This window comes from Penaeus chinensis, chromosome 10 (assembly GCF_019202785.1).
Source record: "Penaeus chinensis breed Huanghai No. 1 chromosome 10, ASM1920278v2, whole genome shotgun sequence".
Classification (NCBI taxonomy): Eukaryota; Metazoa; Arthropoda; class Malacostraca; order Decapoda; family Penaeidae; genus Penaeus; species Penaeus chinensis.
Genome location: NC_061828.1, coordinates 5,468,062 through 5,483,061, shown reverse-complemented (window position 1 = coordinate 5,483,061; position 15,000 = coordinate 5,468,062). Strand labels below are relative to the sequence as shown.

The window sequence follows — 15,000 nt, the reverse complement described above, 5'->3', positions numbered from 1 at the left end:
ATTTAGTTTGTTTTATTTTAGTTGCTTTTATTTTATTGTGAAAAAAGTCATTAAATACTTACAGTGAAAGTATTTTACAATTATTTTTGGTATATGCTTTTGTTGTACTTGGTTCTTGTAAAAATTCTTGACATAATTTTTGCATGTAAGCCTTTCTTACTGTCTCTATCATCCCTTAGTTTCTTAATGCTCCCTTTATGCCTACAGCGGGAATCACTTCTTCTTCAAATAGAAATGCTCAAGAGGGAAATTGCAGCATCTCTTCACGACCGTGATAAGGCAATTAAGGAATGTAATGACCTCCGAGAACGTTTTGGTGCCAAAGAGGACACTAACAAGGAGTGGGAAGGCTCTTATAAGGATCATGACAACTATAAGCAGGAAAGGTTATTGTTTACATTATACACTGCTTGTCAGATGTGACTACGAGCTTACACCACAGACGTAGTAGCTTATTAGCACTAATAGCGATTGTTATGTTTGTCAGTGCAAATAAAGATGGTTGGTAATTACAAGAAGAAGGGAGCCTGACAGGAATCCTAATTATGGGAAAAATGCATCAAAACAAAAATAAAGATATAAAAAAGATCATGACAAACCACCTTGTCATTAGTTTTACTGATACTCTGAAAAGTTTAAATAATGTTTATACACAAATTGGGGGCTTGAGTATATGGTAGTGCATATGCGTGGTGACATAGTGTGTGTGATTGCATGAAAATAAACGATGCTCAATAATCAAGTTTTCCATTTTGTGTTACAGAGAAATGACTTTGAAAGAGGGACCAGATTTAGATTCTAGCTCGCACAATATGTATTCCAAGGCTCAGAAAGAACGCCTGGATAATTTAGATCAAGCCAATCAAGAAATTGATAGACTAAGAAAAACAATTGAAAAGTTGCAGAGTGAGTTACAAGGTATGTATAGCTCAAGAATTGTGTTTTATTTAGTGCCAGCTGCTGTGCGTTTTGTGCGCTAGTAACCAATTAAGATGATAAACTACGCATCTCCGTCTGAATGAAACTAGAAGAGAAGAAGATCTGTTTTGTTATTTTTTTATATAGGAATTTCCCCCCCTTATTTTGCTTCAAAGAAGCATGTAATAAACCTGGGAATTATAGTAATTTGTTAACTGAAATAATTATTAATCTTAATTGATGATTGGTAAGCAACAGTCCTTAACAAATTAACATCAATAAAAGCTATGTATTAACCCCTGCCTCTAATAGATTTGTTGTGTATTACAGTCTGTAGCTCTGCAATATCTCTTTAGTATTTATATTTACATAAATTTGCATATGATAAATTAAATATTTTGATGCTTAGATGTTTGTGTTATGTAAATCTCTAATTGGCTCCCAGCTTATATGCAGAAGTTGCATCACACTAACCCCTGTTTATGCACTTACAGAGGAACTCATTGATTTTATTGTTTTTTCTTTTCAAGACATACGTAGGATCATACCTCACACCATCAGATCGGCTTCTAAAGAATCTATTTGATTTACTTATAAGTTCTGCATTTTATTTTTCATTTCTGGATAAAAGAAAGATTTCTGTTTTTACTTCATTGCCTTCATCTTGTGCCTTTTATTATCCCGTTATTATTTTCCTTCTCCTCTATTATCTCTCAATTCCCTGGCCACCATCATGAAGGGAAAATGTAGCAGGTAAATAGCCGCTAGACCCCATGGTTGTCAGATTTATTTGTTTGTTATCTCTCGCAAATACAGTTTTCTTCTTGCCAGTTTTATTTTCTTGGTGGCTAAAAAATAAAGTGAATGATTTGTTATCTCAGTGTTGAGCTCAGATGCATGATGATTAATATGTATGTTCTCTAGTATTGGTATCCAGAAAACTTTATTCATCCTTAACATTTGTAGCGTTTGAAACATCTTTTGCATGGGTAGCAAGTTATGGATGTACACTTGGCCAAAAGAGTTTTGTTGTAGTTTAATGATGTTTAAAGATTCAGCAGATAGGGCATGATAGTACCTTGAAACTGTAACCAAATTTGAGAATGAAAAATAAATTTGAGTCAGATCTTTGCTTTAATGTCAGTAGAGGTTTGTTATTACAGTGTAAAGTACAATTAAAAACAAATACTAATTACAATTGAATGAATCAGTAAATGCTTAGTGTAAACCAAGAATTATCCCCTTACTTATTTTATATTCCTTGCATTTCTTCATTTCCTGCACATTTTGGCAGGAAATGAAGAAATGCATTGATGGTTTGCTTTGGAGGATTTTAAATACATGCCAGATCAGATAGTTTTTTATTGTAGAAATCTTTGTTTGATTTTAGTCGATAATGAAAAGGGGAACATGTATTTTTATATAAATATTTTATTCCAAACATTATATCTTGATGTCACTTATTGATGGATCTGGCATATTTAAGAGTTATGCACATTTATCTCTGAATGTTAGTAACAGGCTCTTGGTTTAACAAATATAACTTTTAGAAGTGTCCCTTTGAGTGATAGAAATACATTCAGGATCACACACACACAAAAAAAAAAAAACTAGACCAATACTCTTTTGGCTGATTGTTCATGTGAAATATGCATATTCATGTGAATGAAGGAAAGGATGTGTGGGTATATAGGCATGTTAAATATATTTTCTCTCTCTCTCTCTCTCTCTCTCTCTCTCTCTCTCTCTCTCTCTCTCTCTCTCTCTCTCTCTCTCTCTCTCTCTCTCTCTCTCACACACACACACACACACACACACACACACACACACACACACACACACACACACACACACACACACACACACACACACACACACACACACACACACACATACACACACACATACATACATACACATACACATACACATACACATACACATACACATACACATACACATACACATACACATACATATACATACACATACATACACATACATACATACATACATACATACATACATACATACATACATATACATATACATATACATATCCATATTACAAGTTACTTATATACTCATTTTAGATTTTTATCCAGTATTTTTTATTGATAATCTATTAACAGTTAGGAGTGTATTGTTACTAAGTTGATTTTAGAATTAAATGTGTTTCTGTAAACTCTGTGTATAAAGCTGTCAGGTATTTAGAATAAGATTAAAAGAATTTATGGTATAGACCTGTAAGTTTGAATAGTGAAGGCATTATGTGTACATTTGTGAAATGGTTTGTTAATCTACAAGAAAGGTAAGAAAAAATGTAAGGTTATCCAGGTCTGATCACAATGCTTAATATCCTAACTAAACTGAATCACAGTTTGACTCATGGTGTGAGACTTTCCTTATCCTGAAAAAAATCATGATATTTCTGTAGATTAAACTTCTGGTAGTATTGATACAGTTGTAAAGCTATGCTTTGATATATTTTTGGCAGTTATTAACCTTGAATCACTATATATTCCTAATAGCAAACATATATACACACAGGCAACAGACACATATGCACACTTACAAGGAGACATTAGTGCGCACGCGCACACACACACACACACACACACACACACACACACACACACACACACACACACACACACACACACACACACACACACACACACACACACACACACACACACACACACACACACACACACACACACACACACACACACACACACACACACACACACACACACACACACACACACACACACACACACACACACACACACACACACACACACACACACACACACACATACATACATGCACACACGTGCTCATACATGCACATACATGCATACACATGCACACACATAGCACTTTATTGATATTTGTATGTATGTATAGTACAGTATATATGTTTATATAAATATGCTACAGGAAACCATCATTAGCAGAGATACTTTTTGCATGGAGTGGCTAATAATGGTTCACCACATATTTACTGGTTGAATCTTCTCCTAGTTAGTTTAATTCATGTAACATCATTATCAGTATAAACTGATTGATGTAACTTGGACAATATTATGCTGCTGGGAAATCTTTCTAATCTAATAGTTAAGTTCTCTTATGGATTTGTTAAAATGTATTTCTATGACTTGATTTAAGCTCGATCAATATTTGATACTCTAGTGTTCGGAATGTTTGAATGACAATTACAGTGAGTGCAAAAAGGATGGAACATGACATACTTTTCCTTTTTTAAGCCTCATTGCTATTAGATCAGGAGAGATAGTTTTAAAAACCATTTGTGTTTGGTATGTGTTATGAATATGTTCGGGAGCTAACTTCTTATTGCCATAGCTTTTGTAAATTTCTTTTGGTCTAAATGAATGTATGACTGAGGTGCTAGGAAAACTGTTTATCTGTATAAGGAAAGTTTTTTTTTCTATTTATATTTCTCATGCAACAAAGTAGAATAACCACATGCTTTTCAAGATTTAGATAATTTTATATGATCTGAAAACTCATGATATATATTTGATCAGTTTCTTTGTCTTTGATATTTTTCTCCCATTTACACAATAGTAACATTTGCATTGAAGATGTGAGTGGGAATGTTTGTGCATCTGCATTTGCAGTTTGTTTTGCTGATTAGGGAAATTTCAGATGGATTCAACATCATAGAATGTTCAGTCATAATCAACCAGCTTTTCTAACTAATTTGTTGTAATTTCAATCGTCATTGATTCTGTCTTGCATCTTGTGATACCAGAAAATATTTGTTTTTATTTGTCTATATTTTTATTACAGAGTAGTCATGTTTAGTAAATATTCCATGTTTTTAAGTAGTGTGTTGGGCAGATTAAGGGCACCATCCCTAAGCATGGGTGGAGGTAGTTGGGGGGGGGTGGGGTAGGCTTGGAGAGCTGAAAAGGATTTTGATATTACCTATTGAAATGGATCATAGGAAGATAAAAGTGTAATAGAAGAGGTCTAAGACAAGAAACAACTTATTTCAGATAACGGTCGTGTTGTCTTGGGTTCGGATTCGCCCATGATCATTGGAGTCATTTGTTTATTTCCGTAACTTGGAGACTAATTATCATATCTTTGCGCAGTAAAGTGCATTTGAAAGAAATGATAAATGATAGTAGTTTCAATAGTAAATAGATGATAAAGATTCGTATATAAAAAGTTACAGAAAATGAACTTCAAATATCAAACCTTTTTGATTGTTTTTTTATTCTTTCCTTTTTTAAGTTCTTTACCGCTTGAATTTTTAAATGTATTTTTATAAAACTTTTAAAAATGCGCAGAGTACTACGTTATCTTTTTTGAAATTGAATTTTTGATAATTGAAAAGAGGGTTCAAATTAATTTATTTAAAGGAAAACTAAAGTGAACTGAAATCAACGTAGTCGTCTTAGGAATTCATTGATGTTTTTTTTTTTTTTTTTCTTTTTTTCCCAAATCTTAATTGATAATCCTCGGGGATGAGAGATCAGTTTCTTTTCTTTTTTTATTGAGGGGTACATCTCCTCCCACATGGCTATCTTTTTTTATTTATGAATATTTATTGATTTGACCCCCCCAAAAAAAAAAATTCCCCTTCACCCCTATTTAGAGATGGTTCCCTTAAGCTAGGGCAATAGGGAGTTAGAGGGAGCAAGTGGGATATAAAGATAGAGTAGGGAAGGATACGGGAGAGAATGAGAAAAGAGAAGTAAAAGCATTGTTCGTTAGTTTTCTGTTTTGAAATTCCGTGACCACATTTTTGTGTATGCAGGTATCATGCATGATTGGTGTATTAACAATTGTAATTGGTATACACTTGCAGATATTTCTAAACTCTGTCTGGGATTATAAAAAGGCCTTGGAGAACGTTTTGATAATCAGTTTGGTAGGCGTTAACTTTCCTACTTTCTGTTGAACAGGAAACAGCTTGATTTAGATATTCTGATATTCAGTGAGCAATTGCACTCTTGTGTGTACATGAGTGCGAGAAATTGTTTTAATAAACGGATAATTTAGAAGTGAGTGTAAAAGGCTATCCCAGAAAGGGTTATGAACATTCCTGTAATTACAAGGTATACTTCTCACTGTGTGATAAAACTTATTAAAAAAGTATTAAAATAGGCTTATTAGTGGGAAATCCTTCACAGTTTTCCTTGAGTACCTTTATTCTCCTTTGTATATTTGCATACACACACTCTCTCTCTCTCTCTCTCTCTCTCTCTCTCTCTCTCTCTCTCTCTCTCTCTCTCTCTCTCTCTCTCTCTCTCTCTCTCTCTCTCTCTCTCTCTCCCTCTCTCTCCCTCTCTCCTCTCTCCTCTCTCCTCTCTCTCCCTCCCTCCCTCCCCCTCCCAATCCTCCTTCCCGCTCCCTTTATCATGCTTGTGCAGAAATAAAGGGATTCAAGTTAAGTTTGTAGCTGATAGATTGTCATGCAATGTGAAGGTTGGGTGTCTTATCTTTTGATGTTAACCATGTTGAAAGTGTTCAGGTGATTGTGAATAAGTAACTCACCTTGGGTGTTGAGTAATTTTTCCCTTATTTTATGGATCATATGTAAGTCAAAAAGGGCATCTGGTTTAATGGTAATTATTCTTTCACGTGTTGCATTGGGTAATTACTAGGAATATAGGTTAAAAATGTGTATTTATGTGTACATATTTATTTATTTGGTTTACGGTATTTTAGAGGCACAACAAGAGGCAGAAGTATCCAAGCGGCGACGTGACTGGGCTTTCAGTGAGCGAGACAAAATTGTTCAAGAGAGGGAGTCAATTCGTGCTCACTGTGATAAGTTGAGGAGAGAGAGAGACAGAGCTGTGTCTGAATTGGCTGAAGCTCTTAGGGACTCGGATGATATGAAAAAGCAACGTAATGAAGCCTCCAAAGAATTAAAGGAACTGAAGTAAGTTTTTCTTTTTTCCGAAAATAATCTTAGCATTTAGGTATTTTAACCCATTGCCGCCAGGGAAACTAAGTAAAAAATAGTTGCTGTGCTCATTTTTTAGAATTTTTGTGAAATGTCTCTACACATGGATGGCCCTGTCTTACCTGATTTCACCTTTCCTTGAATTGGAGGGAAATTTTTTTTTTTTTACTAGTGCTATGAATATCAATGGTGTTGTTTTTATTATAGACATTATAATTGCTATAATGTTATAAACAATAGTAATGGCTAAATAAGATTACGTAAAATATTTTCGTAAAAAGGGTAAACGGGTGAGACAGGCAGTACTCGTAATTGGCTTATTGGTGATTTAGTACAAGTGTAGCCATCTATGTGTAAAAACAATTAAACAAGTCAACTCACAGTAGGCATGGCACTGATACGTGACATGCCCTTCGCGAATGGGTTAAGATAGTAATGGAATATGTAATTTATCTAATGTCTTTTTATATATATTTCTCTATCTGTCTATCTCTCTATCTATATCTATATTTTATTTATTTTTTATTTTTTATAATTGCAGAGAAAGACTTGAGGCAGAACAGGAAAAGGCAGCTGTTGTCCGTCAGTTGGCAGCTCATAATCACTCAAGAGATTCAGCAATCGACACTGATATGCAAGAATGGGAAACTGATATTCTTCATTTGCCAATTGTAAGCTACAAAACCAATTTGAATATGTTAATTAAAACAAAATGTATCACTTCACTACAACTAGTACATGTAAAAGTCACAAACAAAAATTAGTATGATTTATTTCAGTGGCAATAGTTTCCCAGCTTTTCATATGATTTTTTTTTCACCTCTCTCTCTCTCTTTTTTTTTTTTTTTTTTTTACCAGAAATTTTGCTTTCAGGGTGTTGTATCTGACCGGGATGTTGGGTTTGTGGTCGCTGGAGGTGCAGATGACCCACACTACGGAGGGAATGATGGAGCCATTTACGTCACACACATTGCCAAAGATGGTCCTTTTGAAGGAAAACTCAGGTTAGTGTGGAATACTAGACTCTTAGGTTTTCTTAGTACTAGCAAGTGCACTTAGATATAAAGTTGTGAGTAATGATTTATGTGAGAGTACAGGCTACATGGGGTTAGTTTCAGAATTTCTCCAGAGAAACGTCTCTTTCTTCTCTTTCATATATCTCTCTCCTCTCCCATCTCTCTTTCTCTCTTTCTTCTTTCATCTTTCTCCTTTCTCCTTTCTCTTTTCTCCTTTCTCCTTTCTCTCTTTCTTCTTTCTCTCTTTTTTCTTTCTTCTTTCTCTCTTTCTCTCTCTCTTTCTTTCTTCTTTCTCTCTTTCTCTCTTTCTCTCTTTCTTTCTTTCTTTCTTTCTTCTTTCTCTCTCTCTTCTTACTCTCTTTCTTCTTTCTCTCTTTCTTCTTTCTTTCTTTCTTTCTTTCTTTCTCTCTCTCTCTCTCTCTCTCTCTCTCTCTCTCTCTCTCTCTCTCTCTCTCTCTCTCTCTCTCTCTCTCTCTCTCTCTCTCTCTCTCTCTCTCTCTCTCTCTCTCTTTCTCTTTATCTCTCTCTTTCTCTCTCTCTTTCTCTTTCTTTCTTTCTTTCTTTCTTTCTTTCTTTCTTTGTATTTCTGTTTTGTCAGTACCATAATTATTCACAGAAAAGCTGATTCTACAAGTTCACAATGAACAACTAAAGTTTATACACTGTTAGGCTAGACCCTTGGCTGCATGGAAATTATTTAAATTCTGACCATTATTATTATTTGCAGGCTACATGACCAAATAATTAATGTGAATGGAGTAGACTGCCAAAGAGTTCATCGTTCAAGTGTTTACGCTGCTGTTGTTAATGGCGGTGGTTGGGTACAGATGACAGTCAGACGCAGACGAAGTGGTGGCCGCAGCCTTCACACAGTTCATCTGCACTGTCCCCACACTGCACATCATGGATTGACACTGCACACAGGGGTATACATAGCAAACATCTTGCCTGGAAGCCCAGCTGCAAGAGAGAGTAATTTAGCTGTGGGTGACAGAGTGCTCAATGTAAGTATATTTTGAAGTGTTTATTTTTATTTTATTTTTCCTTGTATTGCAAGCTTTGGATTTATATTCTTCATATCAATATGACATTTAAAGTGCAAAGGAAGGAAATTCTTACACATTTTTTTTCTTCTTCAAGATAAATGGGAAGCCAGTAGATAATATTGGAAGTTGTGAGGAGGCACAGTGTTTGTTAGATGCTGCAGGGGAGGTAGTTCAGCTAACAACATTGAAGTCCCATGGATCATCCTCCTTGTCAGATCCTCTCAGCTCCTCCTCAAGTGGCCATAACATCACTGAGGATGACAAGTCAACATCCTCTTCACGGCCATACTCCTCCCCTACTTCTCCGTCCAAGGAGACAGGGGTCAGCCCAGGGCGCTCAGGAAGCAGAGAACTGGTGAAGAAACTGATGCCAGGATCAGGAGGGTCCCATAGTGAAGACAATAGTTGCAAGAGATATGGAAGCAGTGAAAAGGTAGTTTATAATGTAACAAAGGCAGCTGGAGATAAAGGCTCAGGGACTGGACCCTTTGATCTTTTCAAGAACATGGTGAAACCTAGAAGACACAGTAAAGAACGAGCTGAAGAAAGAAGTGAGAGTAGAGAAAAAGATGAAAAGAAGAAGCACTTAACATCTGTCTTGGATCATGAAGCAGAAAGTGCTATAGCTCAATTAGATTCTGTAAATAATTCGTATCATCATAAGAGTGGCAGCAATGGAGGGACAAGTACAACCAAGAGATCCAAAAAGAGGGAGAAAGATAAATCTGGAGGCACTTGGCCTAAATACAGAGGTGGGGGAGTGAGTACCAGGGATGCAAATAGCAGCACAATTATGTACACCGAAAGGAAAAGAGAGAGACCTCAGCTCACTGTGTTCTTTCCAAACCCCATGACTTCCCAGTATTCGTGCGAAGAAAAACCTTACGAAAGTTACCATCATGATCGATACATGAGCTCGAGATCAAGTCCTAGAGGTACACCAACTAGTCCACGAAGTCAGCAGCTTTCCCCGTATAATAAGAGTGTGGATATAAGTGGAAAACCGTCATCATATAGCAGTGCATCCCAAGTTTATTCCAGTCCACAGTCCAGTAGTAATGTATATCCCAGTCAAGAAGTATATTCTAATGTAGGTCCACACAACACCTCTATTGAAAGAAAAAGTGAGGATTCAGAAAGAGATAGAGATCGCCTAAGTTCCCTCACATCTGATACATCACTTGATTTCTCTGTGAAATCTGGGAAAGTTGGCAAAGCAGAGCTGGAGTACTATGTAAAAAAGAATATTCTGAAGTATCCTCCAAGTGATAGTGAGAGCATAGACAACAGTCTTCAAATCAGTCAGCCGCCTGTGTATGGTACGAGACCATCCCCTCTGCATCATGGGGGTGATCGCACTCCCAACTCACGCATTCCTCACCCTCATTCGGGGCTTTATTCTCCACCAAATCCACCTTTAAGATCACCCCAAGGATTTGCTCCTTACCCTCATTTGTCACATTTCTCCCTCAGTCATCCTCACCAGTATCCTCATAGTTCAGTAGGCTCTTCAATATCTGCCGTCTCTCCACGCTACTCATCGCCTCCCACCTTGCCTGTGGTTCCCTCACACTACCTGTCGCAATCTAGGAGTGGAGATAGCATTTTTCCCTCTGGACTGGAACGTGATCCCCGGGATGGTCGGGGGTATTATGAAAGCCGTCAGGCATCCTCTCCCACACCGGTTGGTATGATTGGGACTGTAAGTGGTGGAGTTTTCTATCACTCTCCTTCCCCATCACTAGAGTTGCCTGGCCATCACAAACCCCGTACTCTTCATCATCTTCATCCATACCGTCCAACATCCGATGAACATCCACTGCTTCCTCACCATTCGTGTCCTCCGTCTTACCATGATTCTCAACGCTTCACGGGTACCATGCCTCGCAAAAAAGAAGATGAACGAATCAGGTAATTTTTTGTTTCTTTTTTAGTTTAAAGTTATTTAAAGAATGGTACCACAGTCTCTATGATAAAGACTTGATGCCATAAAGGGGACTATTAGAACTTTGGCAGTATTTATTGGTTTGCGTGCTTTTATTGTTATGAGACTAAAAAAAATATAGTAGGAAATTGATTCCTTCACTTTTTCATTAGTAGAACATATAACTTGGTCAGTTTTAAGTAAATTTATTAATAGGAAATAAGAATGTTAACTATTTCTCTTTGATGTGACTTGCTCATATAGAGTAAAGAAAAGGTGTAATTGGGCTGAGATTTTTAATATTTCAAAATGTGTTGTAATGTGATATGATCTAATTTTTCATAGTGTTCTGTTCAAATGATAATGAGACTACTATTATTCCTCTAAGAATACCAAGCAATGCAAGTGTTGCAAGCAAAAGCAGTGGAGGGAAAGGGAGCAGCTTAGAGAGAACATCAGAGAGAGGATCCCCAATGCCTTTTACTTGTTCCGTGGAGACGGTTGGTGGCGGTGGAGTGTCAGCAAGAGGACAACACATCACTCACATCACACACTCAGTGCACAACCCTCATTATCCTGACTATACTTGGCAGAAGAGGTATATTGACCTTTCATGAAAGAAGTGGTAGCTGTATGTTATGTTAATCACTGGAAAACATAATTGTGTGATAAATAACTTTATGTTATGGTTTTATTGTTAATATTATTATTTACCAGTGATTATATTTTTTTAATGTAGAAATAACACACCTTTTTGCCAACAGACCACATCCAGGAGAAATTAGAAATATTGACATAGAGAAGTCTGCAGAGCCTCTGGGCATCCAAATTCGTTGTTTAGAGAATGGTGGTGTTTTTGTCTCTGCAGTAACACTCAATTCACTTGCCTCCCAGGTATGATTTATTCATATTCTTGATTGTCATAGTTACATAATTTTCACAGTAAGATCTTATAACAGTATATTGAGAATATTTACATGTATAGTGATGTTTATCCTGAGTTTAAATGATGAATGATTCAACAGGTTGGGTTGTGTGTTGGTGACCAGTTATTAGAGGTCTGTGGAATCAATCTGAGATCAGCTACAAAGCAGTCAGCCTCAACAGTACTTTCCCAGTGTGGCACATCTGTTACCATGTTAGTCCAATATAATCCAGAAAGTAAGTATAAGTGTAATTAGGTATTTAACATATTGCATTTTTAGTATATTCTTTATTTCCAGCTAAGTTTAACCTGTTTTTGTCTATGGTCAAGCTAGGAAATATTTGGTAGGGTACTTACTTTCTTTACTGTTCATTTTGCAGAATACCAAGAAGCAGAAGGTTGGGTAGGCAGCAGCAGCAGCAGTAGTGTCGGAGGTTCTCGCTCGGGCACCCCAACCCCTCGCAACTCTCCCAAACCAACCTCGCATGACTCTCCCCATTCTGTAGATGATGATAACATGCCCCCCTCATCTACATCCACTCTGCGGAGCCCACTGGATCTTCGTGACACTCTTGACCATTCCCTTGATCATTCCTTGTCGCCTTCTGCTAGATCCACACTCACCCGTCCTGAAATTGCACATGTGATGAATTCACTTAAAAGAGAAACATTTTCAAGGTGTGTGTGTGATCAATACATGGGTTTTAATTTCATTTAAAAGTTTATATTATGCATAAAAAAATTGTTTTTTTGTTATTTAATGTTAGAAATAATTGGTGCCTGATTATTTCACATTAATTACGATATTTTCTTTTCAGGCGTAGTGAGAATGGTGGTGTTGGTAACAGTAATGGTGGTGTTAGTAGTGGAGGCAGTAATCCTGGAGCAAGCAGTGGAGGAAGTGGAGTCAGCCCTAATAATGCAAGTGCAGAGCCGCGACTGGTGTATTTGGAGCTTAATAAATCCCACAATTTAGGAATACAGATGGTTGGGGGAAATGCTCTGGGGATCTTTGTCCATGCTGTTCCTCCAGACTCCCCGGCAGCTAAAGCTGGGCTCCGTCCCGGTGACCACATCCTTGAGTACAATGGAGTGGATCTCCGACATGCTACTGCTGAACAAGCTGCCTTTGAGCTTGCAAAACCTGCTGATAATGTCAAAATGCTAGTGCAGTACAATTACCAAAGTGAGTTCAAGGAACACATTGCTAAATGAAAAATATGTGACATTGGGTTTTGTTTCTGTTCATTATCATTTTTGAAGTTATGATTATACTTGGCTAAAATCTGATTTGTTCATGATTCCCAATGCTTTCAGGATATGAAGAAATTCAGGATAAACCTGGTGACAGCTTCTATATACGTGCATTGTTTGATCGATTGGGTGATGCAGGGGATTCTACTGATCTTCGCTTTCGAAAAGAAGACATTTTATATGTAGATAACACTATGTTTAACAATGTGCCTGGTCAGTGGCGAGCATGGGTTGTGGATGAAGACGGACAGAAAAGTCAATGTGGAACAGTTCCAAGCAAAGACAAGTAAGTTGAACCAGTTAATTACTGTTTCATTTACCAACTAACAGATGGTGATGAAAATGTAGGTTCTTCCTCTTTCTGCTTCCTCTCCTTTTACTCTGTTTACCACTCTATTTACCTACTCCTTTTCCTCCTCCTTCTCTTCTTCCTCTTCCTCCTTCTCCTTCTCCTTCTTCTCCTCCTCCTCCTCCTCCTTTGTTTTTTCCTTTCTTTTCTTTTCTTTTCTTTTCGTTTCTTTTCATTTCTTTTCGTTTCTTTTCGTTTCTTTTCTTATCCTCATCCTCATCCTCCACAAATATGGCCCACAGTCATCATTACTTGTCACAGCACTTTGATGGCCCCACATGTACTTAATCACTAAGAGAGAAAGTTACTAGTCTGACCTATCTCACCTGTTTAGCTTAGACCTTGATATTTATTTTTATTGTTATTGCTTTTATTAGTATTATTGACATAATGATAATCATAATATCAATAATGATGATAAGATCAATATTAATAGCTTTGGTAAAAAAGAATAGAAAACTCAAGGAAAGGGGAAATCAGGAAAGGTCATGTAGGCTCCTTGGTAGCTGAGTACTTATGGAGCAATTTATGTGCAAACAAAATTCACAAAAGAAAACTATGGTTGATTGTATATTTAAATGGCAGCAATGAGTTAACAATTTGAATGTCATTTTTATACATTTTCCTGTGTTGCCTGCCCCTTGTCAGGCCATTCAATTTTTTTACAAGATAGTAGTATTGATGATGAGCGTTTCCAGTGGAACAGAATATCCCTTCTTGAGAGTTTATTATTGCTATATAGATATATATATAGCCTCATTAATTGATTTTGATGCATGAGGAATTATTACTATTAAGTATGAAGTCATATATATTAATGGTGTTCATATTAGATTTCTTGTGGGATGTATTATTTTTGAACTAGTGCATAAAGGTATTTTTTATTATTAGAACGTGTTAGCAGAAGCATGCTTAGCTTTCTGGATGTTCCTAATTGCAGCTTGTTTCTTTTCCCATAAAAGGTGATGTTGGGATCCACTATGCATGGGAGCTTTTATAAACTTTCAATTCCTAGTAACTTTGCTTGAGATTATTAACCTAATGCTACTGGGGAAAATTAATAAAAAATGGGGAAAATGCTGTGCTCATTATCTATATTTTTGTGAAATGTCTCTGCACATAGATGGCTCTGCTAGTGCTTAGCCACAGAGGAGTCAATTAGTAGAGCTTGTGACCTTACCTGATTTGAATTGGCGGGATAAATGTATTTTTTACTAGTGCTATGAATATTGATGGTGTTATATTTATTATAAACTTTATAATAACTATATTGTTATAAACATTAGTAACAGGTCAATAAGATAATGTAAAATATTTCTGTAAATCAAAGAAAAGGGCAAACGGGCAAGACAGAGAGTACTTGTAACTGGCTCATTGGTGTAACTGGCTCATTCAGTTTATAAGAAAAGAAACAGGGTAAGAACAAGAAAACACACAAATTTTGCTGAAAGCCTTTTCACCATATTACCCTGAAAAAGCAATGTAGGGAAAAAGCCTTCTGTAAATGCATACATTTTCTTGTTCTTCCCGTCATTGTTTCATTTATATATTACAGTTGATGATACTTAAGTAATTTTCTGAGTAAGGAGAGTTGGAAAATGACATCCAGATTTGTAGA

At 36.5% G+C, this 15,000-nt stretch overlaps 1 protein-coding gene across 6 annotated transcripts in view; it reads left to right on the top strand.

Annotated features, from left to right (window-relative positions):
• Positions 1 to 15,000, top strand: part of LOC125029480 (disks large homolog 5-like) — a 278,200-nt gene that overhangs the window by 257,118 nt on the left and 6,082 nt on the right. For 5 of the 6 annotated variants that reach the window (XM_047619383.1, XM_047619382.1, XM_047619377.1 and 2 more), the window contains 13 exons: positions 208 to 386; positions 764 to 918; positions 6,628 to 6,844; positions 7,410 to 7,539; positions 7,727 to 7,872; positions 8,612 to 8,888; positions 9,025 to 10,841; positions 11,243 to 11,452; positions 11,619 to 11,748; positions 11,880 to 12,015; positions 12,160 to 12,457; positions 12,598 to 12,965; positions 13,097 to 13,319. In XM_047619383.1, the coding sequence (XP_047475339.1) occupies positions 208 to 386; positions 764 to 918; positions 6,628 to 6,844; positions 7,410 to 7,539; positions 7,727 to 7,872; positions 8,612 to 8,888; positions 9,025 to 10,841; positions 11,243 to 11,452; positions 11,619 to 11,748; positions 11,880 to 12,015; positions 12,160 to 12,457; positions 12,598 to 12,965; positions 13,097 to 13,319 (4,286 nt within the window). The remainder of the gene's footprint in view (positions 1 to 207; positions 387 to 763; positions 919 to 6,627; positions 6,845 to 7,409; positions 7,540 to 7,726; positions 7,873 to 8,611; positions 8,889 to 9,024; positions 10,842 to 11,242; positions 11,453 to 11,618; positions 11,749 to 11,879; positions 12,016 to 12,159; positions 12,458 to 12,597; positions 12,966 to 13,096; positions 13,320 to 15,000) is intronic. The other variant, XM_047619378.1, reaches the window with a different exon arrangement.